The 23,536-nt window shown below is 32.8% G+C and overlaps 1 protein-coding gene across 5 annotated transcripts in view; it reads right to left on the bottom strand.

The window, feature by feature from the left end:
* LOC118186090 (transcription factor AP-2-epsilon-like) overlaps window positions 1–23,536 on the bottom strand; it is a 295,229-nt gene that overhangs the window by 8,054 nt on the left and 263,639 nt on the right. For all 5 annotated transcript variants that reach the window (XM_035356105.2, XM_035356101.2, XM_035356102.2 and 2 more), the window contains one exon: window positions 10,122–10,263. In XM_035356105.2, the coding sequence (XP_035211996.1) occupies window positions 10,122–10,263 (142 nt within the window). The remainder of the gene's footprint in view (window positions 1–10,121; window positions 10,264–23,536) is intronic.

Genomic DNA, 23,536 nt, shown 5'->3' with positions numbered 1-23,536 from the left:
GCTACGAGCAGAAATATTTTCTATACACATAAATGATTGGCAACCAACTCGTTCTGGCTTTTAAGGCTACATTAATATGACGTTGCAGAAGTTTGTGGAAGCTTCGGGGAAACTTCTAAAGAAATCGTCAAATTGGTGGTAAAATATACGGCTAAGGTCCATAGGTCCAAGGTCACGTTCTAGTTCAGTTATTTTAACAATTTGAACACTGGGTTCAGAACTGAAAGGATCTATAATTCTATACAGGAAATGAACACGTATGTCACGACAATACTTAGAAACACAATGAAATCAAATAAATTAAAATTACAGAAATTAACAATATTGTTACGAATTTTGTATAATGCAAGATAAATGGCCTTAAGAAAGAGAAACTTTGCAGGAAAAATAAGATTACAGGAGCAAGTCAACATTGAGGTAACTGGCAAAATTTGGCAAGAAATCGCCAAACTTAACGACCACTTAGGATATTTTGGTCCAGCGCTTGTAAAACTATAATTGGTACTTTAATTGAATAACAGTAATCGTTCCCTATATGTAACTATAACAGTATCCGGCCCTCATACGTAACTTTATCCGTATATGCCCTCCAGTAATTTCGAGAAATGAAAGGTATTCGAAATTCCTTGGCGACCATAGAAAACTATACCAGACCTGGGAAAGGGCATTCGTTCTCAGGTTTTAGTTCAGAACTGGCTTCAGAGCATTGAAAGATCTCCGTGGGAGCTCCGCTCTTTGCAATGCGTTGTGTTGTGTTTAACATTCTTAGTACTTTGAAGTGGTAACTACTGATTGTGCTCTGTCGTACTGAGAAGAGCTGTACAAGTACGTTTGTGGAAAGTTAACAGAACTGCTAAGTGTTTTTTTTTTTTTTTTCCTTCTTTTTAATTGTCTGTTATCAAGCTGTCATTGGTCTAAGTATACCTGAAAAAATTAGAGCTTTTTATTCAAAATTTTCGAAGGTATACGTGAATTTATATATCGGCGCGTTTTCAAATTTGGCATATTTGTTGAAAGCGATAATAACGTCTAATGTGGTTTACGCTCTTTATTAAAATTATTTGAAAGTAGGAACGATGTGAATTTTTTCCCCGCTCCTGCACAATGAAGGGAAAGAAAAATAGGTTGCCATATATTAAGAAGTTCGCCAAGTGAATTATTCTTGAATTTCTCCGTAAATTTCGCACCAAATTTTACAAAATTTTATATTTAGGCATAATTTGAGTCGTAGAATCAAAATATGGAAACAAATTGTTTTTCATAAAAATTCGGATTTTGTGTCAAAATACCTGTATTAGAACAAAGCTATATATAAATCTAATATATATCCAATTCGCGCTTTCGAGAAATGGAAAACGCAATTTGAATTTCGTCAATTGGCCCAGTAGAAAGGGAGATATAGAACTGCCTTCCCCTTTTTTAGCGCAGTGTACATTTGCTGGTGAACTATTCACGTTCGTTTTTAATGGAATGAAAATAATATAAACTCTGACTTCAAAGAAATAAAATTGCGAAACCTTTCAACATGGTATTAGCAACAAATATATAAATGAAATGTCTTTTCGCAGGTCGCCAGTTACGGACCACTGCACTATCTGATACAGTACTTCGAAAATAAAGGCTCTTGTTTCAAACGAATATATCTATCGAATTCAACACCTGACTCGCACAACAACAACGCTACTTAAGCTGAAGGTATGTTTAAAGTAACAGGGAAAACAAGTTATTTTTTAAATAATAATACTTAAGAAAGGAGGAGGAAAATTAAAACACTAATCGAAATGTATATTGGCTGAAGTTCCTCAACTGGTGACAACTTGCAAATGAAATAACAATAGTTAATAAGTGGGAAAGAGAATATTCTCCCACAAAATCCTCATATGTTAAAGCAAAACTATTACTTAAAATAAAAATGTTTCTTACTCTTTCGTTAATAACGTTCTTTAGGTATAATACAACAGTTATCCAAGCAGTTTCAAAGATGCCGGAAAATCTTATGACGACAACAACATAAATCAAAGAATTTCAGTAAGTTTAAAAAAATTTTGGTTATAAACTATTATTTGCAGAGAACAACCTATATTGACCAATGCGTTTATTTAAGAAATTCTTCAAAGAATGCTTTTTTTATTCTCTGCTGATAAATGCAACATTTCTTAAATAGAATAATGATCTAAACTACTACTAAAAACTAAAAATTAAAATTGTTGCGAAAATAGTTTAGCTAAAAAAAGTGTTAGCGATTAAACTATCTCACAATTGAGAAACTATTATTTCTTTGACACAAATCGAATCCAAAAATTTTTATTGATGTCGTGACAGGTTTTTCAAAATTCTTCGACAAAAATCTTTCTTTGCTCCAGCTGCCATTACAGTAGGGAGGAAAAAAGTAAAATTAATATTTATATAGGAATTGTGTCACACTTTTACGATGTTGAACTAGTTGTTAGCAGCTGTCGCAAAGTAAACCTCTACGGGAAAAAAAAAAAAAAAAAAAAAAAAAAAACATTCAAATCTTTCATTTGTTCTTTCGTTTAGTTGCTTTTAAATTTTTCCCCTAGATTTTTCAACAATGGAATATTATTAGCCTTTTAATGACACTAACTCACGGAACTAATAATTTGAAAATTCGACAAAGAAATAACTTTTGTGTTAAGTGCCAATTTTTATAATACAGAAGTTTATTTAATTTTTAAACCTGTATTTTATTCGTGAAATAAAATGGTTCAGTGGCCAAAACAGAAGACAACCAGAAATACGAATTTACAAAATAACGATAAAAATGTAACAAAATATAATTTTAAAAGTAGATAAACTTAAAAATAAAAGAATTAATAAAAGTTTCTCGGATACACGAGAGGAGATGTAAATACTTTTAAACAGTACTAGCCTTACTACTTTTGGAGCCCTCGTCTAGAAACGAAAATTAGGTAAATCATAACGGAATGTTTCGCAAAAGCTGCTTTTTAATGTTCTAAAAAATCTTGATAATTCGGCGTTGCACTCCACCTCATTTGACTTTCCCTTAAAGTCACTGCTGCTTTCCAATAGCATCCTTATTTTTTTAATGTAATAATAAATGGGTAATCGTATAAAATTTTAAGCATTAAATTCCATTTCACATTTATGACAGATTGTATCTAGCGTATATTACAGAACGCAATGACAAAGCAACTAATTTCTATTCCATCGAAAATACATTTTCTTTTGGTCATTCCTATTTATTTAGGCTATTTATTTGAATTAAAAACCCTTTCTTATTTGGATTTTTCCAGTAATACTGTATTCAATATTATGCATATAATAACTTGAAGATTTTACATTTACAAACTCATTGCATTTTCTGTTTACAAATCTTTATTATAACAAAAAACCATCAGTAGGTCTGCTTTATTTGTTATGCGAAAGCAACAGCGAGTACTTGCTTTGGGAAAATACTTTCATGGATTACTATGAATTGTTTGTGTACACATCATAAAAGCGAAAATTCAGTACAAGTAGTCCGTCAATAATCGGAACCCAGGACGAAATACTAGTATTCAGAGACCTCAAACTACTCGATCAGTTGCGAGCCTAAAACGCCTCTCGTAATTTCATATAAGACAGAAAGAGTTTCCAGTAAGAGATTCCACATACACATAAATCTATGCAAAATCTACGAATTACGTTATAAAGTTCTAGTTAATTTATGTGTTCTTGGCTACTACATTAGTGAAGTGTATCGCGACTATTCGCTGGTCTTCTTACAACTGTAAAATACAAGTCCAAAGAAGGGTTAAAATGCCCTTTTATTTACTCAAAGAAATACTACAGATGGCCCCTGTCGGACTTGCAAGAAAGCCTCTACTCGGGCTTTAACTTAAGATAGGAAATAAGGAACTAAACTAATTCTAACTAGTTAAATTTTAGCAGAAGCTGTACAAACATAACTAACCGAGTTGGCCCGTAATTAAACCTCAGCAGCGAATACTAACAAGCACGTAAGACTACGGCCGAACGTAGTAAGATAGGCTTAAAGCAACTACTTAGGCCGAAGGCAGAACACGCTCTATTGCGAACTTCTGAGCTCTATGGAAGTGACTGAACTTCCCATTAAACTCTGGTTCTACTTCATTTACATAAAACGCGATACTGAAATCTCAGTCTGGCAGACAGTCGTAAGTGGGAAAAAAAATTTAAAGGAAAGGGTTTCAAAATTAAAAACAACTATTAGGAAATTAAAATAATCTCTACAACGTCATTCATAAGGTGATTATTACACCATGAAAGTACATGGCAAGGAATCATAAATATTCCTTTCAAAATTAGATACAGAGTATATGTAATATTAATGGGCATTCTGTACATTGTTTCGTCTCATATTAAATGGTTCAGGTGCGAAATGAAATGATATTGATGATAGCATCTTCGCTTTTTACGATGTGAGCAAAGCTGCTCAGTGTTAAAACTTTTGGTCCTGGATAGGATTAAGGATCTACCATGAAATTAGGCATAGGAGCAGGTCTTCGGTTTGCTTCGCTTAAAATAATGACTCTTGTAAATGTGGGTGCAGAATTTTCAAAGATCACAGAGTGCTATAACATACTAGTTAATTTTCTTTGCTTTGGTTTAATTTAAAATCTTGAGGAGTTATCATACACAAATTATTAGGACAAGTAACAATTTACATCCACTTTTCTATGGAAATTACCACTAACACTGATATCAGACTCAAGCAAAAGTTGCCGAAACAGTGAATGAGTCTTTCATGGAATGCTATTTACTCAGATTACTTTCTTTAATCAATAAACTCTAGCCAGACGCCAAACAGAAGACCCTTTATTTCTTACATTGGCAGAAAAGGGCTTCTTAACTTCTACTTTGCTTCTGATCGGCTAAATTATCTGCACCATTGCACAAACTGCAACATTTTAGCTCTCAAAAATAAAGTGCTGAGGTTGGAAATTTACTTCTCAACTGGCTCGGCACCAAAAACAAATTTCGGTTTTCTTGTTGCTGAAGAAAAACGGCTTCTACCAGTCGCCCCGAAATCGACAGAATTTTAAAAAAGACCTGCGCAAATTTACGTGTTCTTTTTGGCCTATTTTATACTTTACGCCTTACCATGACAATTCCTCATGTCGCAAAACCAAAATGAGTTGAGAAGCCACCTAACCACAAATCTGGAGATGGACGCTGGTAGCTGGATAATGCTCATCATGTGTACTAGATGATTTATGATGACGTCACTCAAGGTAGGCGCAGAAGAAGGCTGGGCTTCGACTCCACCCTGTCATTACAAGTCCTTATAGATCCGGGAATTTCGATGCATAGAGACGCGACATGAATTAAAAGCTTTTCAATGAGATAGTGGTGAGGTGAGGTCACAATTAGAAAGGGGGGATGTCCACAAATTCCACCCGATGCCGGCATGCCAATTAATGGGGACACTCATAAATAAATTTCGTCTGGAATGGAGTTAACTTCGTCAAAGGGGAAAGTGCGAAAGGAGACTAGCATCAAAAATTTGAGCGAGATCCGGTTTTTCACCCAGAGACGTATGATTTGTAATTGAGATGTATTGCTGTACCTTGAGCCCTGAGCAACGACGAGACGTAACTATCTTAACAATTCTGCTCAACACTCGTTGGTGACTGTTTACTTTCGGTTTATGCCCACAGCGTGATTTATTTCAGGATTATTGAAACAAGTTTTCTGTTATTGCTCCTGTGATAAGATGTATATCTTCTGAAAAGAGGTTGAATTAATATATCAGAGAAAGGGGGAACGAAGTAAAAGAGTTTACGAAAAATCTGTTTATTAGGGGAGGGGAGAGGCTGTAAACTTATACATACCAATCCAACACCTACAAGAAGTTTTCAAAAAATAAAATCTTTAAAGTATTATCAAGGAGGAAAAAAATCTCACAAACATTCCACTTGTTTAAAAAAAATATTTTGTTGTCAACTCATAAAAACTACCCTTTATTATTAAATAAAATTAAAGCAATTACTTCTAAAAGAATTTCGATGTAAACATGTATGTTTCTACATTTTGTTAGTGAATGTTAAATTATATAAACAGAAAGATAATAAAATATCAAAAGTATGTATAATATATTGAATATTTAAAAAGAAGAATATAAAATGTAAAAAGAAAAATAATAATAATAATAAAGAGAAATGTATAGAGGAGACTGCAATTTTTAATGGAGCAAAATTAGATTTTTATTTTAGATAAGTTAAGTAAATAGAAATTTTATAATCAATAAATTATAAAGCATTAGAAATGTATTTTATTCACCAAATTTATGCTATAAAATAACTTGCGTTCCGAAATATGATTAAGATGTGTAGTTAAAGTAACTGTGTAAATGTTTCTTTTCTTTTTTTTTTTCTTTCTTTCTTTCTTTCTTTCTTTTTTTTTTTTTTTTTTTTTTTTTAATTCTGATGAGAAGGGCACTCATCGAAAATAAAAGATTGTAAGCATTGTCACCTGGCTGCAACCTGCTCGTGTTTCTGACTTTTATTAGCAAGAAATGGATGAAAATTTCAACAGAACTTCTTCAGAATGTTAAAATAAACACGTCAGAACTGAGTCTTTTCTGAGGACCTTTTCTGAGGCTTGGTGTTTAACGTGCTAGTCTTATTCTTTAGATTTCAAGCTAACACCTGATGCTATCTGGACTAATTTTATCTGGTAGTGTCAACAAAGCGCAGTTTTTTAAACCACAATATATATATATATACATACACACGAGTTCAAATGTAAACAAATCACTGTTGCCATCTATTAAATGATAAAAATTTTTATCAATAAAATTTTCAAAATACTATAGATCTAGCTTAGAATAACAAACGATACTCCTGCAATTTTCAGCTGAGATTACAATACATTTATAAAAGTTGTAATATATATTTTCCTAGAATCGCATTAAAATTCAAGTTCAAGAATAGAGGAAACAGACAAAAAAGGGGGGGGGGGAATGAATGAGGAGGAAAATGTACAATTGTAATGTATTGCTACAGAAATTGTATCAACAAGACATTTTATTTAATTTTTTGCAGACATTAGTATAAGCAAGAAAGCCATAACAAAATTCTGTAAAATGTACAGTTGTAATGTATTGCTACAGAAATTGCATCAACAAGACATTTTATTTAAATTTTGCAGACATTAGTATAAGCAAGAAAGCCATAACAAAATTCTGTAGCAAAGATACCTAACATTATAATATTAGAATCTTTAATAACAACTATTTCAACATACTATTAAAAAATGCAGCTTGTTTTTAAACTATGCATTTTGTTACACTAAATTGCCATTACTTTTCATCCGTTATAAAATAAGTTTAACGCATTGTTAACACATCTTATAAAACACAATTCTTGTATTATAAAAATTATAAGAATCATGTTTTATAAAATGGAAGATAAATAACCTTATTTAGCGTGATTCGGCAGCAAACTTGTTTTTAGTAAGAACTTGATTTCCAGTGCCGAACATGATTTTAGTGAAACGAAAACAATAATAGATTTTAAAAAAATTCTAACCTTCAATAAATATGTAACAGAAGTAACATATTCACAAAACATATTCTGAATATATTGTTCGAATGCATTTACTAACAGCCAATTCTGTAACAGTCTAACGGTTCTCAAAATATTGAAATTTTTACTAGATATTTTCGACAAATTCTGGAAAGAAAATATAAGAAAAGGTATTCAAAAGTTTTATGATTCATTTATAGTAAGGAATTTGCAAAATTGTTCTGTTAAATGCATTCGAGCATGCAGAATGTCGCGGAAGAAGTAAAATATCTGGGGGTAGTTGAACTATAAAAGGTATGGTGATGAGATCCAATAAATCAAGATTTTCTCCTTAGAGATAGGTCACTTAATGTGGTGTTAAATTCCAGAAGAGAGGCTTGAAAGAATATACTTTAAAAAAAAAAAAAAAAAAAAAAAAAGAACGAACCATATTGAATTCTATCCTAAGTATAACTAAGATTGCAATGGAGTTTGTTAATTCTTTTCAAAGCATGCAGTAGAAATTATTCAAAGAAAAGTCTTACTAGTGTTTGAGAGAGTTTAAAGTTCAGTGTTTGAGTATGTTCAAAATTGCATAACATTATTGCTTTAAATGGTTTATTATAGCCTTGTGAAATAAAATTTTTTTTTAATTTGAAAACTTAATGCAAATTTTAAAATGTGTAGATCCAAATGTTTAGATACATTTCTAAATGTTAATTTCATGCAGATTCGGTTTCAAGAAATTTAATAAGCTTTCCCTTAAGGAAAAAAGCAATGATAAAGTCATTGCAAAACCTGCCCCTATTCAGTTTTCAAAAGTTGAAGAAATATGCTATTTTATAGAGACGGTAAAACTTAAGCCTTACCAATTAAACTTTTGAAACAATGGACATCAGACAGAAGCTTCATTAAAATAAGAAAGCGATCATAGCAATTTCAGTGGATTTAGATCACTAGTGTCACTCGACAATTTTCTTAATTTTTTCAATAAAATAAATCTGAAAGTTTTCAGATTTAATATTATATGGCCAAAGGAGCTTCTTTAAACATTTTATGTGTTACCTTTATTTATTTAATATCATGCTCTTCGCCCTTAAACCATAAAATTCAATATAACAGCAGCATCACAAAATAATTTAAAAAGAGCATATCCTTTAGAATTTCCGGATACAGTCCTCGCTGGAAATCATTTTTTCCCTCCTCGTACACTGTTGCCATTGCTCGTTTTGAAATCTATGAGTTTCTTAATGAAAAACTCATAAATACTTTATAAAATATGAAACAGATAATAAAACAAATTCCGAATTCGGGCTTCCACATGCCCATATTCAGGTGGAGGATTAGGTTATTCAAAATTTGATGGTTTTAGGTACCGTTGCTTTATCACAGTGCGAGAAACATACATACATTTATGCAGATTCTTTATTATTTAATTTCTTTAAATATAACACCGGGCTCTAATATTTGGTGGCAACAATTTGAAAAGTGAAAAGCCGTTTATAGTGAAGGCCGCAAAATGCCAAAACTAAATTAATAGCCCTTCTTAGCTAATTAGAGTTCCATATTTAGTGTTTATCTACTTTAACTTTTGAAATAATCCTTTCCCTTCTATAATTGCTAAAGTAAATCTAGTATATGCACTTCGAATTTTTATTTCTTTTATATTTTGTGCGAATATAATGAAATTTTGATTAATGACCTCAGATATTTATACGCAATGTACTGCCACTCGGCAGAACATAAGATATCTATAAATTTTAGTTAATAAACTCGGCGACTTAAATGTGTAACGAACGCCAGAAATAAAACATTTTTATCTTCGCACTGCCATTCGACACATGCTTAATTTTTTTTTTCAAGTTCACTGTTTGTTAGAGGCTAACAAACTAAGCAGTTTAAAACCAATAAAAGAGTTCTTCATATTAACTATTATTGTTAACAGCTCGACCCGTGAAATGACTGTTTAAAATCATTATATATATTTTCGTTTAAAGAAAACCTGTTTTAGGCAGTTAGTACTGATAAATGATCCTTTAAAATACGAATGACTTATTAGTAAATGTTACATAAAATACTGCTCTAGAAAGTTAATTTTGAGAACCATGGAAATCTAGAGTTTGCCTCTTCTAAAACGAGTCGATTTTTTGGCAAGTCATTATAAATGTATGTAAGGTATAAAATATGAAAAAGTCATTAACAAATTACTAACTTAATTATAAATAGCTCTTTAAATTTTAATTTGGATACTACCCTTCAAAGCATCTTTTAAAGTACCCTTTTAAAGCACACCGACATAATTTAAAAGCCTATTTTAATTCGTTTTCTTGAAACAGAAAAAATCTCTCCGTTCTTTAAAAGATATATAAAATAGTGCAATCCTTATGAGATATTCTACACTTTGGAAAAGGAATTATAATAATATTTCCGGTTTCCACTAGGCTTCCCGAATACAGCTGTGCTTTGCTTTTTGATCTGTACATAATATATTTGATAAATATCTAAGTGCCTAACCTTCTAAGCTTGCTAAGTGCCTAACCTTCTAAGGTACGAATTAAATACATCTCTAATTTTTCTTTATTAAAAATTTAAAATGCTAATGAAATAAATTACCTTGTATCTATGAGCTCTTGTTTCCTTTTATAGACTATGGACGGGTCAGTGTAGTTCCTTGAGAGATACTCGGCTACTTGCCTGGACGGAAATTCTGTATCGCAGACATACCCAAAATCCTTGGCCAAATGGATTGCTTCCCCTAAGATAGGCGAAAAGAAATATGGTTATATGGAGTCACTGCAAGATATTACTTACATAATAAACTACAATCTGGAAATATAAAAACTGAATGAATAAAAACAGAAGATTTAAAAAAAAAAAAAAAAGTAGTTTTAACATCTCAAAGGGTTTACCGTTAAAATTCCAAAAAGTTTTTGAAAAAAAATTAAGAGTATAAGAAAAATAAAATTAAAAACAAACTATTTTTCCCTATTTCTGTAAATCGAAGGATTTTCATCGCATGGTTTGTTTTCCGCATTTTCCCCCGACATTTGATAACACTACTTGAAAACTTGTATTTTCCTTAATAACCCATTCCATAACTTGGGCTACTTTCCAGCACTTCTCGCGTTAAAATTTATGAAATTTGATCGTTTATAACACTGTTTAAAAATTTTCTGCTGCTCTTCTCACAAATATCAATAAGAGATACAACCATGCACTAGCGGATAATCAGAGTTGTTAGAATATTCATACAGTTATCAATGTTAAATTTTCTAGCCAATAACCTCAACCGCTTTTCTGCTACATCTTGTATCTTATATTATTATGTTGTCCGATAAGATGCTTGGAAATGGCAGAAGAAATAGTTTAATACTTAGCAAATCCTTCATGTGAGCACAGAACTGCAGAAACACGAACACTCAATGGAATTCACGAAATGGCGGATGTATCGTGCTACTGACTAGCATCATATTTCCAGCAGAGTGGTTTGCATTTGTGGTATATTCGGAGGTGTAGGATTTATATATGCCACAAAATGAAGTTTGGTGGCACCTTGGATGGATTCAACAATGTTGAATCTTGTGGGGGCAAAACTCTGAACTCGTACGAGTTTTCTTCTAACCATAATTTGACATCTCTAGGCTATTATCCTATTAAGAAAGAATAAATGCAGAACGTGAATGGGTTAACTTGTCAGAAACGATACGCGCTTGGTGTCAAAGATTTGTAAATGTTTAAGGAACCAACAGCAGTCTATACAGTCTTCTTCTGACATACAGGACCCATGATTCTCTCATTTACTGATCCTTCCAGCTTTCCGAAATAGTGCGAAAATAGAAACACGTGTTGTCAAACTAACAACACACTTCAGGTCATTATGAGACCAGTGTCCGAATTCCCGAAGATCGGACAAACCGTGTACTTTGCTGCATACATCAATCTGGACCGCTCTGATTAAATGTTGACTTCTTAGCGCGTGTCAAAGATACGTTATTCTGCAATCCTTTCGTTGACATTAATTGCAGGAGTGTTATATATTATCGCACGAAAGGCGTCTTCTCAACTTATGCTATTTATGGTCATCCACCGCCCTTCAGAGAGTTAAAGGGCGGTGGTTGCCGACAGTAAACCACCTTTTCTATTGAACGTCTTACTCACTCATGTGAGTGGTTTTCAAGACTGACCGTTTCTGAAGTTCCCTTATAGGCCACTAGATGGCAATCAAGAAACATAAGCCAATCAAGGAGCATAAGCATGCTCCTTGATCCATGATGCAGCAATTCGTCTTCAAGAAAATATTCAAGAAAATAAGCATCAGCCATCGAAGACAACATCACAAAGCACTCTGCAGCAATAAGAAAAAGCCTGTAAGAACAGTGTGGAAATGCAGCACATGCAAAACTGCACTCTGCTTGAAAAAGAAAAACTGTTTCCATGAGTACTATAGAGACCGATTTGTAGGGATGTGTTCTGCGGGCAGTGATGAATTTTTGCAAGCGTCTTGGACAAAATATGTGTAACTGTCGCAAACAAATTTCATTGTAACACCTGATGTAGTAAATAAAACAAGAGTTTTGCTGAAAACGTTAATTGCTTTTCCTGCTCCGCAAAGAGTTAAATGACAAACTTATTAAATCTTTTGTCAAAGTTTACCGGAGTTATTGTACCTGATCGTCTAGTCTAGTTCGTATATGAAAATTCAAATTTCGCTTTTGTCTCCGATATTCTACGATTCCGCTTACAAATTCTAAACATTAGATGGCACTTAAAGTCGCAAAAGCTAGATCGGGAAAAATTGCCATTTCGAGTGCATATATAGTTTTCTTTGGCCATCTACATCAGTTTTTCTGGTATTTAGAAAATAATCAGTTGCAATTAATTCAAATAATAAAAAGCTGGTGTGTACACCACATAATTTCTTATTCTGTCCTTACGTACAGATGTCAAGGAAAGACGTCGTTAAATTGCATTCAATAGCTGTTAAAATATGGTAGCAGGAATTTTTTGAGATTACAATACATTCTTTACTTTGTACTAGTAAAAAACTAATGAAATCCAGAGAAATGACAAATTTTAATAAGCACTTAATTTGCATATTTAGTGAACAGATAACAAAATATATGTACATATACATATATATAGTTTTTAATAGATGCAGATTTATAATTAAAAATATAACTGCCCATAATATTAATTCAGATTAACACTAAAATAAATTAAGGGGGTTATGGAGAGAAGAAAAATACTTGTAATGTATGACATTTGCATGTGGAGGTTCTCAAAGAAAATAAATCAAAAAAGAAAAAGAATGTATGGTATGAGCAAAAAAAATTGTTTTTTCAGCTAAACTGTCTGTGAAAAGAGATTTCTTAAAAACATTAAGCACAGTTTTATATAAGCAAAGGCGAATCGCATCGTATATAGCATTGTAAACTTTTTTTTTTTTTTTTTTTTAAAGTTTCCTTTTTTGTGTTCTTTTTAATTCTGTTTCTTCATTCGCTTTTTTGATGCTTTCTCAGCATGCAATCTTGAGTTTGAGATGGCGCTCTCTAATCTTAATCCGGTTTTTACTCATCTTTCTTGTATAAATGATGATACCGAGCGTTTAGAATACCAACATGGCAAGCTTTCAGAATCCGAATGAGGAAGATTTTTTTTTCCATACCTTGTTTTTATTTTTATCAAGACTCATGGCTTGTTTTGTGGTTTATGCGCAGGCGCTGAATGGCTGTTCCATGGCTTGGAACGAAGTGACAGGTATTTGGATGCGGTTGGACGAACAAGCGACTTCAATATCTTGTCTCTGCTTTTAGATTGACATATTTCCGGTAATCGTCTGCGCATCAGTCACCGCATTCCATGCTGATATGGAAGCCATTAAGAGGCAATTATTTTGCATATATTTCTATTTATAGATAAGTCATCATAACTCTAACTCAACACTGTTGAAAATCTGAATTTTGAATATGTTTTTATTTATAGATAAATTTTTATAACTCCGAATAAAAAATATAGAAAATCGGAATTAACGATTTGAAAAATATACTATAAATGTAATAAATATTTAGTATGCATATTCTAACATACAGTTACGGGTTTCCATTATAAAGTCTTGGAAAAAACATATTGTAATAGGATAGAAGTTCCGCTAGCTTTATCATCTCATCAGAACTTTTAAAAGTATTGCACACTTTTTCTTATATTTTGCCGTAAATATTGTCGGACGGAAATCTCACAAAGAATTCCTATACAGACGATCTAAATGTCATCGAAATAGCACATTTACTAATTGAACAACAGGAAGACATTAATTATATTTGCTGATATTTCAAAACTAAAGCCACTGAGGCACTGAAAAAATAAGCATTAAAATGTATTTAAAATACTACTAATACTGCAGAATTGTAAATAAATAACTAATAAACTGCATTTAAATACTCTAAGACAGGGCTTAATATGTAAAATTAAAAGTTGTGGTGCCCTATGATAGAAGAGGTAAATAATACATAAATAAAATAATGATGATAATAATTGGAAGGCTCAGATTTTAAGAGTCGCCCAAAAGGGTTTTTTCCCACTCTAAAGTTTGATATGGTTAAAGTTTATCAATAGAAATGGTCAGGTGAAACATCGAAAACTTTTACATGGTACTAAATGAATATACATTTATACTAACATGAGAACGTTACATATTTTCTGCATATTTAAAAAGTGAAAATATGTGCAATGTACTTCTGTAAAAATATTTAGTATTTTTAATTAGATATCACATGAATTAATGCATTTTTATTTAAGTGGTTCGAGAAGTGGCAATGAAATTAAAGTAATTACTAATACTGCAATTAAATTAAACAACAAAGTACTAGAGCTCTTCGTATATGAAGCTAGGATATGCTTTGGTTGGGTGTACAGTTTCACCTAGAAACTACTAAGTACCGGAGCAGGGCCCAATTTAGGCCCTTCGGGAAGGGAAAATATCAGATGAAGCTCAAAATAAATTATCATAATAACCCTATTTGAAACAATGCAAAATCAGGGATATAAATTTTCACACGATTTCAAGTTTCATTTTAAAACGTTCTTATGTCAGGAACACATCCGTTTTATACAGATATAATGTTTACACAATTAATCAGAACTGCTTGAAATCACACCTGGATATTTCAGCAAAATCATACACACAAGCGGGAAAATTCCATTTCTATGACATCTTAATTGAGATTGCCTTGGAATCGTATAGACTTATTTTTTGAATTAATAAATAAAAAAGTAGTTATGCCAATAAGTCAACTTTGCTATCAAGGATAACTATATATATGAGGACTGGCTACAAGAAACTGCTGAAATGCAAAATATAAACAAACCATGTGGCCCTTTAAATGGTTTGTTTTGTTTGATTTATAGCAAAGCACTCGAGGGCTATGTGCCTAAGGGAAGGGAAGCCTGGGAAACTGTCTTATGCACACATTACACATTAGCCCTTTAAATGCTAAAAAGCTTAGAGCTACATTGACATAACTTGTTTTAAAATGCTTGCAAAAAATCGAATTGAGGCATTTTAAATTTATGCGTCACGAAAAAGCAATTTTATTCAGTCATTGCTTTATTCTGAAAACCGTTAAAATTTTCGCCACATATTAGTGCTATCTTTTTTGTCATTATTTTATATAATAATAATGGAATAATATAGGCCAGTTCTGCTAACATTCCATTGAAAAAAATCGTTTGGCATTTTACTTTCGTCACGTATTCCATACAAAAGGTCTGAAAATGAGCTAGTTGCGCTTTTAGGCAATTGTGCCAAGTAAAATTTTCTGATTAAAAAAAAAAAAAAAAAAAAAAAAAAAAAAAAAAAAAAAAGAACGTGAGTATTCAAGATTTCAAGTTATCATCAACAGGCTATTCTGCTCCAACAACTATTGTCCGTTACTTTAGATTTCAATCAAAATGAACAATTCGCAGAATCGTCATAAATCTCAAACAATATAAAGTCACATTTTCAAAACGAATTTTTTTCCCGTCATTGCTAACTACCTATTGTAGCCATATCAGAGCTAAATCTACGGGAATTCTTTTGGAAAATTCAACATTGCCCTTTCGAATGTAGTCACTCTCAGATTCAATTAAGTATTAGCAGATTTCAAAGGAACGGTCCATTTGCCAATAATTCAAATTGTAGCTAAAACCCGGGGAAATATTTACGCAAAATGAAATAGCACTCCCATGATTTCAACCCGTCATTAAGAAGTTATTCTATTCTATATTACAAACTGCCATGCTAAAATTACTTTAGACGGCCGCCAAAATGGGCGTTTCATAGAATTCATCGCATGTATCCTGAAAAACTAGGTTTTATTGCTGTACGATTTATTGTATACCTGTAAGTTATAAGTGGAAAATCCAACTACTTGTAAAATTATACAGGAAATGTCCCCAAAAGGCCTAAGAGGTCAGTTCCTTTTGCAAAGAATCAAAAACCAGAAGGTATAAGAACACTAGAAGGTATAAGGATACTAGTGTTCAATGATTTCAAGTATTTGCTCTGTGGTGAGCAAGATTTACAACAGGTGAAACTAACTATAAAGGGGGAATAAATTAAAACAAGCTTTTTTATTACAGATAAATAAAAGAATGAAACAACTATAAGTTTAAGAAGGCATTCATTTAATATATAATAATAACTAAAGTTGTAGTGTTATTCGAAGAAGTTTGAAGGCAAGACATCTAAAATGAAATTAATTTGACATCATCCTAAATGTACAGACAATATCGAAAGATCATAACTTTTAACTCCAAAATAAAATTTAAAGTAATTTCTTATTTAGACACAGCAAAAATTCAGCTATTCATATTACAGATATCTAAATTTGGTGTTCTTTTCATTCAAATGAAAGTAAGCTTGTTAATTTATTTGCGAGATTTAAACTTCTTCATTGCCTTAAAAATTATTAAAAGGTATGCAACGAAGATATGTACCACTAAAAATTTCTTAAGCTCAGTTGAAGAGAATGAGTTATTTTAAGCAGGGAAAGTGTTTAGCTTTCTTACAAGTCAAAATATATCTAAGAAAAGGCTCTTGTTTCTAAGGTTTAAAATGTAATGTTTTTGATTTGTTTTGGTCTCGATAATAGACTCTTTACTTAGGTAAATAAAATATAATTTCATTGTTTTTGTCTAAAAGTAAATATGCTTTGTATTTTGTTTTGAGAAAATTCATTTTTTTAAACGCATAGTGCTTATTGAAATAAAAGGATTAAGCGGAAAAAATCAGATTTTTCTCTCCCACATTACAGTAAATATTGTGTTTGACTAATCGGCGATTTTTTTTCCCCTCTTACATGTATTTTCTCGATGATTGAGAGCGCTGTTGTAGCTAAGAACAATGCTTTTGTTACTAGATTTGACTTGCTTGCTCAAAGAGTTATTTTTTTGGGGGGGGGCGAGGTTAACTGATTATGAATTATTAAGTACGGTTTAATTCGAATGTATTATCATTCCGAAGAAACTTATACTGCATATATATTATCTTCATAAGGTGAATGGATATATAATGTGCTAACCGCTTAATGACCGAATTTATATTAAAAATTAGGCCGAAAATGCGATTTTTTATACCATTTTTATTAGCTACAGATATCACTAGATGAAGCTTTGTAAGGCGAAAAAAAATATTTATTATGGTTCATGGCATTACCTGAGTTAACTCGGGCTTCAATGAAGCAGCCAAAAAAAAAAAAAAAAAAAAAAAAAAAAAAAAAAAAAAAATCTATCCAAAAGTAATACAGAACTGTAATCTAGGTAATAAGAGCTAAAGTAAAAATCAAGTAAACACATTTTACTATCTATAAATGTCACTGACAGCATGGTAAAGTCTGAAACATGGTGTTACACATAGCGGCACATCACAGTCTGGACTAAGGCTGAAGAAAAGCCTAAAGTCTGGACAATAATACTTCCATTACCGCTCGAGGGTAATCACAAAAATCGCTTGGACTCCTTTCACAGCTAAAAGAAAACATATGCATGGCAGAGTGTCTATTGCCACGCGATATTAAGGGCGATGGTTTTAAATATCCGCAAAATTTTCAGCGCTCGAGTTAATTCGCTTATAGGAAAATCGAAACGGCATTTATTCCCGTGATATCTCGGACTTGGTCGTTAAGCAGTTAAAAATCATTATAATTTTTCTGTTCTTTATTCTTGTAATATCGTCGAATGATTAAAAGCTTAAAGCCGAAAGTTTTCTTGTAAAAATATAATAAAGAAGTTAGACTGAGGTTTCCAGGGGAATACAAAGAGACAGAGAACGCAAATAGGCGTATTTTTCTGTCAATCGTATCACATATGCTTCCAGTCAATTCCGGTTGCTTGAAGGCCCACCAGCGGCCGAGCGGTAAAGTCGCTGAACACTGGTAGTTCGGTCCGAGGTTCGAATCCCGCGAACGGGCTGGCTGCATGGGCGTTTTCGTGGTTTTCCCCATGTGTAACGTGTATACGAGCCAGTTTCCCTTAGAAAGTCCTCCACGAAGGCATCCCTCCTCTTAGGCAGATAGCCCTAGTGTGCTTTGCCATAATTAAATACACCACACCGGTTGCTTGAAGATGGATCAAAAATCACCAATTTCATGTTCTTGGCTTACAGTAGATTTAAATTCTTTTGAACCTGCATCAATATAGGCAGACAAAGAAAAACTGAATTGAGAATTCAGGAAAAGTAAGTTACATTTTCTTAATACGTTGATAATTAAGATGAGTAAAGAACCCTTTTGTGTAAGAAGAATTTATATATTAGTTAAAAAAAGTCCCCCCCCCAAATATTTTTACATACGTAGAAATGCATAGTGATTCCAAATAAATGGTTTATATAGCTTCGCTTAGTTATTTGAATATGGCAAAGCGCGAGGGCTACCTGCCTAGAAGGAGAAACACCTTATTGGAGGACGTTCTAAGGACATTAGTTTATATTCACGTTAAACACGGTAAAAACAACGAAAATCAACCTACTGCGATTGAATCCGGTACGAACTACATCATTCAGCTATCTTAATTCTCTATTATGGCGTCGAAATAAATGACTGGGGTGTGCTGGATTAATTATTCTTTATTTTGATAAAATTTATGAAATCTGTATTATTAATTAAGGTAAATGAAAAACACAAAAGTTCACAGAATCTAGGTACTTAAAGTAATACAATACTATCCTTTAAATAAATAATTTTAATCTTAGGACTTTAAAGATTATTATGCAAATTAATGAGAACCTAATTACCTGAAAGTAACACAAAAGGGTGTGAACGAAGATGTTTCTTACTTTAGGTGTGGTTTATAAGAGGCTACTGACATACTACCAGTGAAATTATTTAAATTTTACTAATGGCTTCTTATTTCCTGAACAAATTGCACTTTGAGTTGCCGATGAATGATCGTGCATACAGACGTATTCAGGCAATTAATCACGTGTTATAGTTATTTCGCGGCATATTTTAAGAAACCGTCTTGAAACATATCGAAAAAGGAAGAGATAATGATTGCTACTTTAATGACTCATGAAAGCAATTAAAAATCTCGTCACGCTTTAATACGTGAGTGTTAAGTCCTATGGGAGTGCAATTACCTGTCATTAACTGCGGCTATTAGAGAGGATTTTAATTTTGATAGTAGGTGGTCGCTGTGAAATTATTCGAGTGAAATACATATTGCATAATTTGGAAGTAATTTAAATTAAAAATAAAGTGTTTTAGATATAAAAATATTTTACAGTATTTTTGAATGATCAAGAACAGAAAGCAATTTTCTGATAGAATCGAGGACTTTTAGAAGTTGGCATTTTATAACTTCTGATTTAAGATGTCACTTGTTTCAATTACGCACAATCAGTCTCATGGCCGCTGTTTATCAGTTCAGTTTGATAGAGAGCAAATATCTTATAGAACGCCTCTTTGAGATGAATTTTAAATGACTGCTAATGCAGGGCAACATTAAGACCAAAGGTTTTTGTAAAATATATTAAGCACACATGTTCTGCTCTTTTAGTTAGCTGCCTTTCATTTTTTTTCTTATCTTTACTCTTGCTCATCTAACTGAAACATATTATTATAAATATCTGTAAATGTTTTAATTTTTTTTTTATTTACGTATAAAGAATTTTCTTCCTCCTTCCAGCATGCCTTCATGATGTAACGGTAGCACACTCGACTAGTATTCGAGAGGTCCAGGGTTCGAGTCCCGGCAAGCGCATTGTTTATTTTTCACGTCTGCTGCTTCAAAACCTCCTAATGACTCAGCAGTGGCGCATGAATTAAAATGGTGGTGGACCATAATCCGTCATCACCAGGATTTGAGGACTGTGTCCCCAAATCCCTAGTCGCCCTTTAAGAGGGGGAGTATATAAGGTATTTTCTCCCTCCTAACTGCATGCCTTCGTGGTGTAATTGGAAACATACTCGACGCATATTCAAGAAGTCCTCCCGGCGAGGGTACTGCACATTTTTCATGTCTCATGCTTTAAAAAAAAAAAAAAAAAAAAAAAACACTAATAACTCTACATACTTATTTCTTGTTTTCAGAATAATAAAGTTTATTTTGTGTTTAATCGAACTTGTGATCACGTGTTTTGTATTTAAGTGTTTATTTCTTCTACAGAATTGTAGACTTTTCAATTTTGAGTACTACGACGAAATTTAAATTGTAAAAATAGTTCAAACGGAACTCGAGATATAGTTAACGCTCCTTTTCGTCATACTTGGCGACTTCGTGGAAGACGTTTCCTGAACCTACAGTAGGTTGGATAGCTATAGAGTTAGTTCAGTTTTCTACACAATGATGACCTAAATTTCTCGAATGGTCCCCCAACTGTGTAAAGATAGCGATAGCAGCAACGGCATCTTTGCTTCCAAATCCTAAGGTTTTTCCTGTTTATGGAGTTTTAAGTTATCTTTCTCGGTGATTAAGCGTCAATTTCTTCCCAGTTATCTGGAGTATTCATTTAAAGAATGGTACCGATCATTCAACGAAAACCTAGCTCGCAATAATATCACAGAACTTCTGTTCCGTTGCCTCTGTCTTCCCTGCTTCCTTCAGAATGACGAAAACAGTTTTTAGTTTTGCGCGTTCAAAAAATTTGAAGCTGGTTCTCTGAAAGGCAACGATTTTTATCTACTTATATACTAAAGCCAGGCTTAACGCATCATCAGTTACATTTTTCTATTCCAACTACCGTGGAATTATTTTCCAGCGTCTAAATTCTGGTGTTACTCAAACGGATCTAATACGTTGGTAGGCACTTTAGACCTCTTGCTGAGATAATTAGGTTAAATCATATCTTTATTAATTATTAATGTGGCTATTGAGAAAACAGGGTTATGATCAAGACTATAAATTGAAAATTTACCAGAACAGGTACATTAGTCGGCGAAAGCTATTGGAAATTTGCACCAATAATTGTATACAAGTTAAACCAACTAGATCTTATTTAGTATGTAAGCTATGACTAAAGCGTTTCTATAAAGATAAAAATTTCGTTTACAAGTTAAACCAGCTAGATCTGTATACAAGTTAAACCAGCTAGATCTTATTTAGTATGTAAGCTATGACTAAAGCGTTTCTATGAAGATAAAAATTTCGTCAAGTTATATCTATAAATACTTTGCATTAGAATTTGAAACAATTTATATTTTTTTATTATTTTTGAAAAAAAATTCTGTTGTTAAAATTTTAGAGCAGATTCGATGGAAATTTATTTTAGAAGCTTATTTTAATTTAGAAACTTAGCGTAAAGAGCTATTTATCTACTTGAAGGAAGATTCTGTATGTCGATGAAGTAAGGTCTCTGCATCATGATTCCGTACACATTTTCAGATATGATTGGTTGGTTTATTTAGATTACGGCAAACCACACTAGGGTTATCTGTGTAAAGGGAGGGTTGCCTTCGTGGAGACCTTTCTAAGAGAAACTGACTCGTATACACGTTACATATGAGGAAACCCACGAAAACGACAACGCAGCAAGCCCGTTTCAGCGACTTTACTGCTTGACCGTTGGTGGGCGGTTTTCGTGCCTTTCCCTATGTGTAACGTGGAGCCAGCTTCCCTGAGAAAGTCCTCCACGAAAAAACCTCTTCCCTTAGGCAGATAGCCGTCGAGTGCTTTGCCATAACCAAACAAGCCAAAGTGAAAACAACAACACCCCCCCTAAAAAAAAGTGCTTAGAGACTAAAGGAAAGAGGGTACCGAAACATGGAACATATGGTGCAGTTCAACCAAGACCGAGGGAGATGAAATCCTGGAAAAATGTATGTAGGAGCGCCAAAATACTTATGGCCTCAAAGTCTTAATACGGCTCTGAAAAACTCCACAGCCGAGGTGCTAAAAGGGGCATCACAAAATAACCTGTTATATGTTTATTAAATTGTTCATAAAGCGGTATAAAAGACGTAATTCAGTGTGAAGACTCCCTTTGGGGGGGGGAATACTTGACCCTAAAAACGCTTTCATTCTATATAAAAGAATAAGTCTTTAAACCTTTCAGCAAGTACTTTTAGTCTGTTTATGAAAAGTGTACTTGGCTGTTAAATTAAATTTGAGAACTTCCTAAAGCAGCTCAGCAACAAAAATTTGGAAAAAAATGACGTAACCCAACAATGCAACCATTTATCTTACTTTCCATTTCTCAAGACACATTCTTCCCCGGTGAACATCTTATACTTCCTGTTTATTACGTAGGATATCAAAAGCACTCCCCCAACTTGTTAATGGAAAGATTTGTATGCAGGCTGAATTTTTTATACTATGTGAACCTTGAACTTGAATAATTCTAAAGCTTATTTTTATGCTAGTACGCAAAGCTTTTATTGTGAGGTTTATATTTATAAATGAGTGTAGTCAATAAAAAGGTGAGTAGAAGAAAATAATTCTGGAAAAGTAGGATCTTTCAGAATGAAAAGTTGAATCATCAGACATTAGACTCCTATAGCTGCTCAAGGCTTTAAGTACAATAACCTGAAGTCACAAGCCAGAATGAAAAATCTTGCTAACATATAAAAAAACTGCTACGCGGATATGTTAAGAAAGTTTGCTGAACAAGTTCAATTTCCAACTTAAATATTACGTTACAAAAGTACATTGGAGTTCCAGCTTTCTGAGGAAATGCACATTCAAAATTAAAGGGAAAAAAAACAACCCACGAATTACAGCTTCTATAAGAAAGAGCATTAAGAGGACAATGCATCAACAAATTCCTTGCGTTGGAACAGTTATGACCTTTTAACGAACAAATCTATTTGTTCTTTTGCTCCTGTTTTCTATAATGAGACAAGCTGTAAAATCAAACATCAGCCGTAAAAGTAATAACAAAGCGCATAACAAGATGCCCAACAAAATCAGCATTCGTGATAACCTTCTCTACTATCCTAAACAATATTGAACAAAAAGTACTTTTTTTTAATACCACGCCTACATGATTAGCAATGCTAAGGTTGATGAAAATTATGCAAATTACCAAGTCAGATGAACTCGATAACGCGCGAGCTGGAACAATGGTTAAGATGGATCTGACAGATGATTAACGATAGACATGTGGAGATACCAGCGATAACTATCTGCAACATTCTTAAAGACTAGAATTAAGTCATACGGAACAAGATGAGGAAGAAAATGAGAGTCATGCAGCAGCCATCAAGTTCCCCGAATAGTTGCTTTCATTTAAAAGAGGTTAGGCGCAACAAATGACTTGTAAATAAACTAATAAGCACAAGCACTAGGGTGCAGTTGGGTGTTGGGGTGTTGCTATTGTTTATTTAGTGCCTGGCACCAGTCGCTGCAGATTGGATCAGATTTGCAAATCAGAAATCAATCCTTTCTCGATGAATTAAAATAGGTAATTAGCAATTTAAGAAATGAATAAACATAAGATTTAAAACTGGTAATAATGATTAGTATGGTTAGGTTAGATTAGAACCATCATTACGATAGTTATACATGGCATCAAGTTTCAGCTGTGTACAGATATTCTAAATAGCCTGATTGTACGG

The sequence above is a fragment of the Stegodyphus dumicola genome, chromosome 9 (genome assembly GCF_044657685.1).
Source record: "Stegodyphus dumicola isolate Sdum_Otavi_A_Nest chromosome 9, ASM4465768v1".
In the NCBI taxonomy this organism is placed as follows: domain Eukaryota; kingdom Metazoa; phylum Arthropoda; class Arachnida; order Araneae; family Eresidae; genus Stegodyphus; species Stegodyphus dumicola.
The sequence above is the reverse complement of the archived record's forward strand: the minus strand, read 5'-3'. Positions and strand labels throughout refer to the sequence as shown.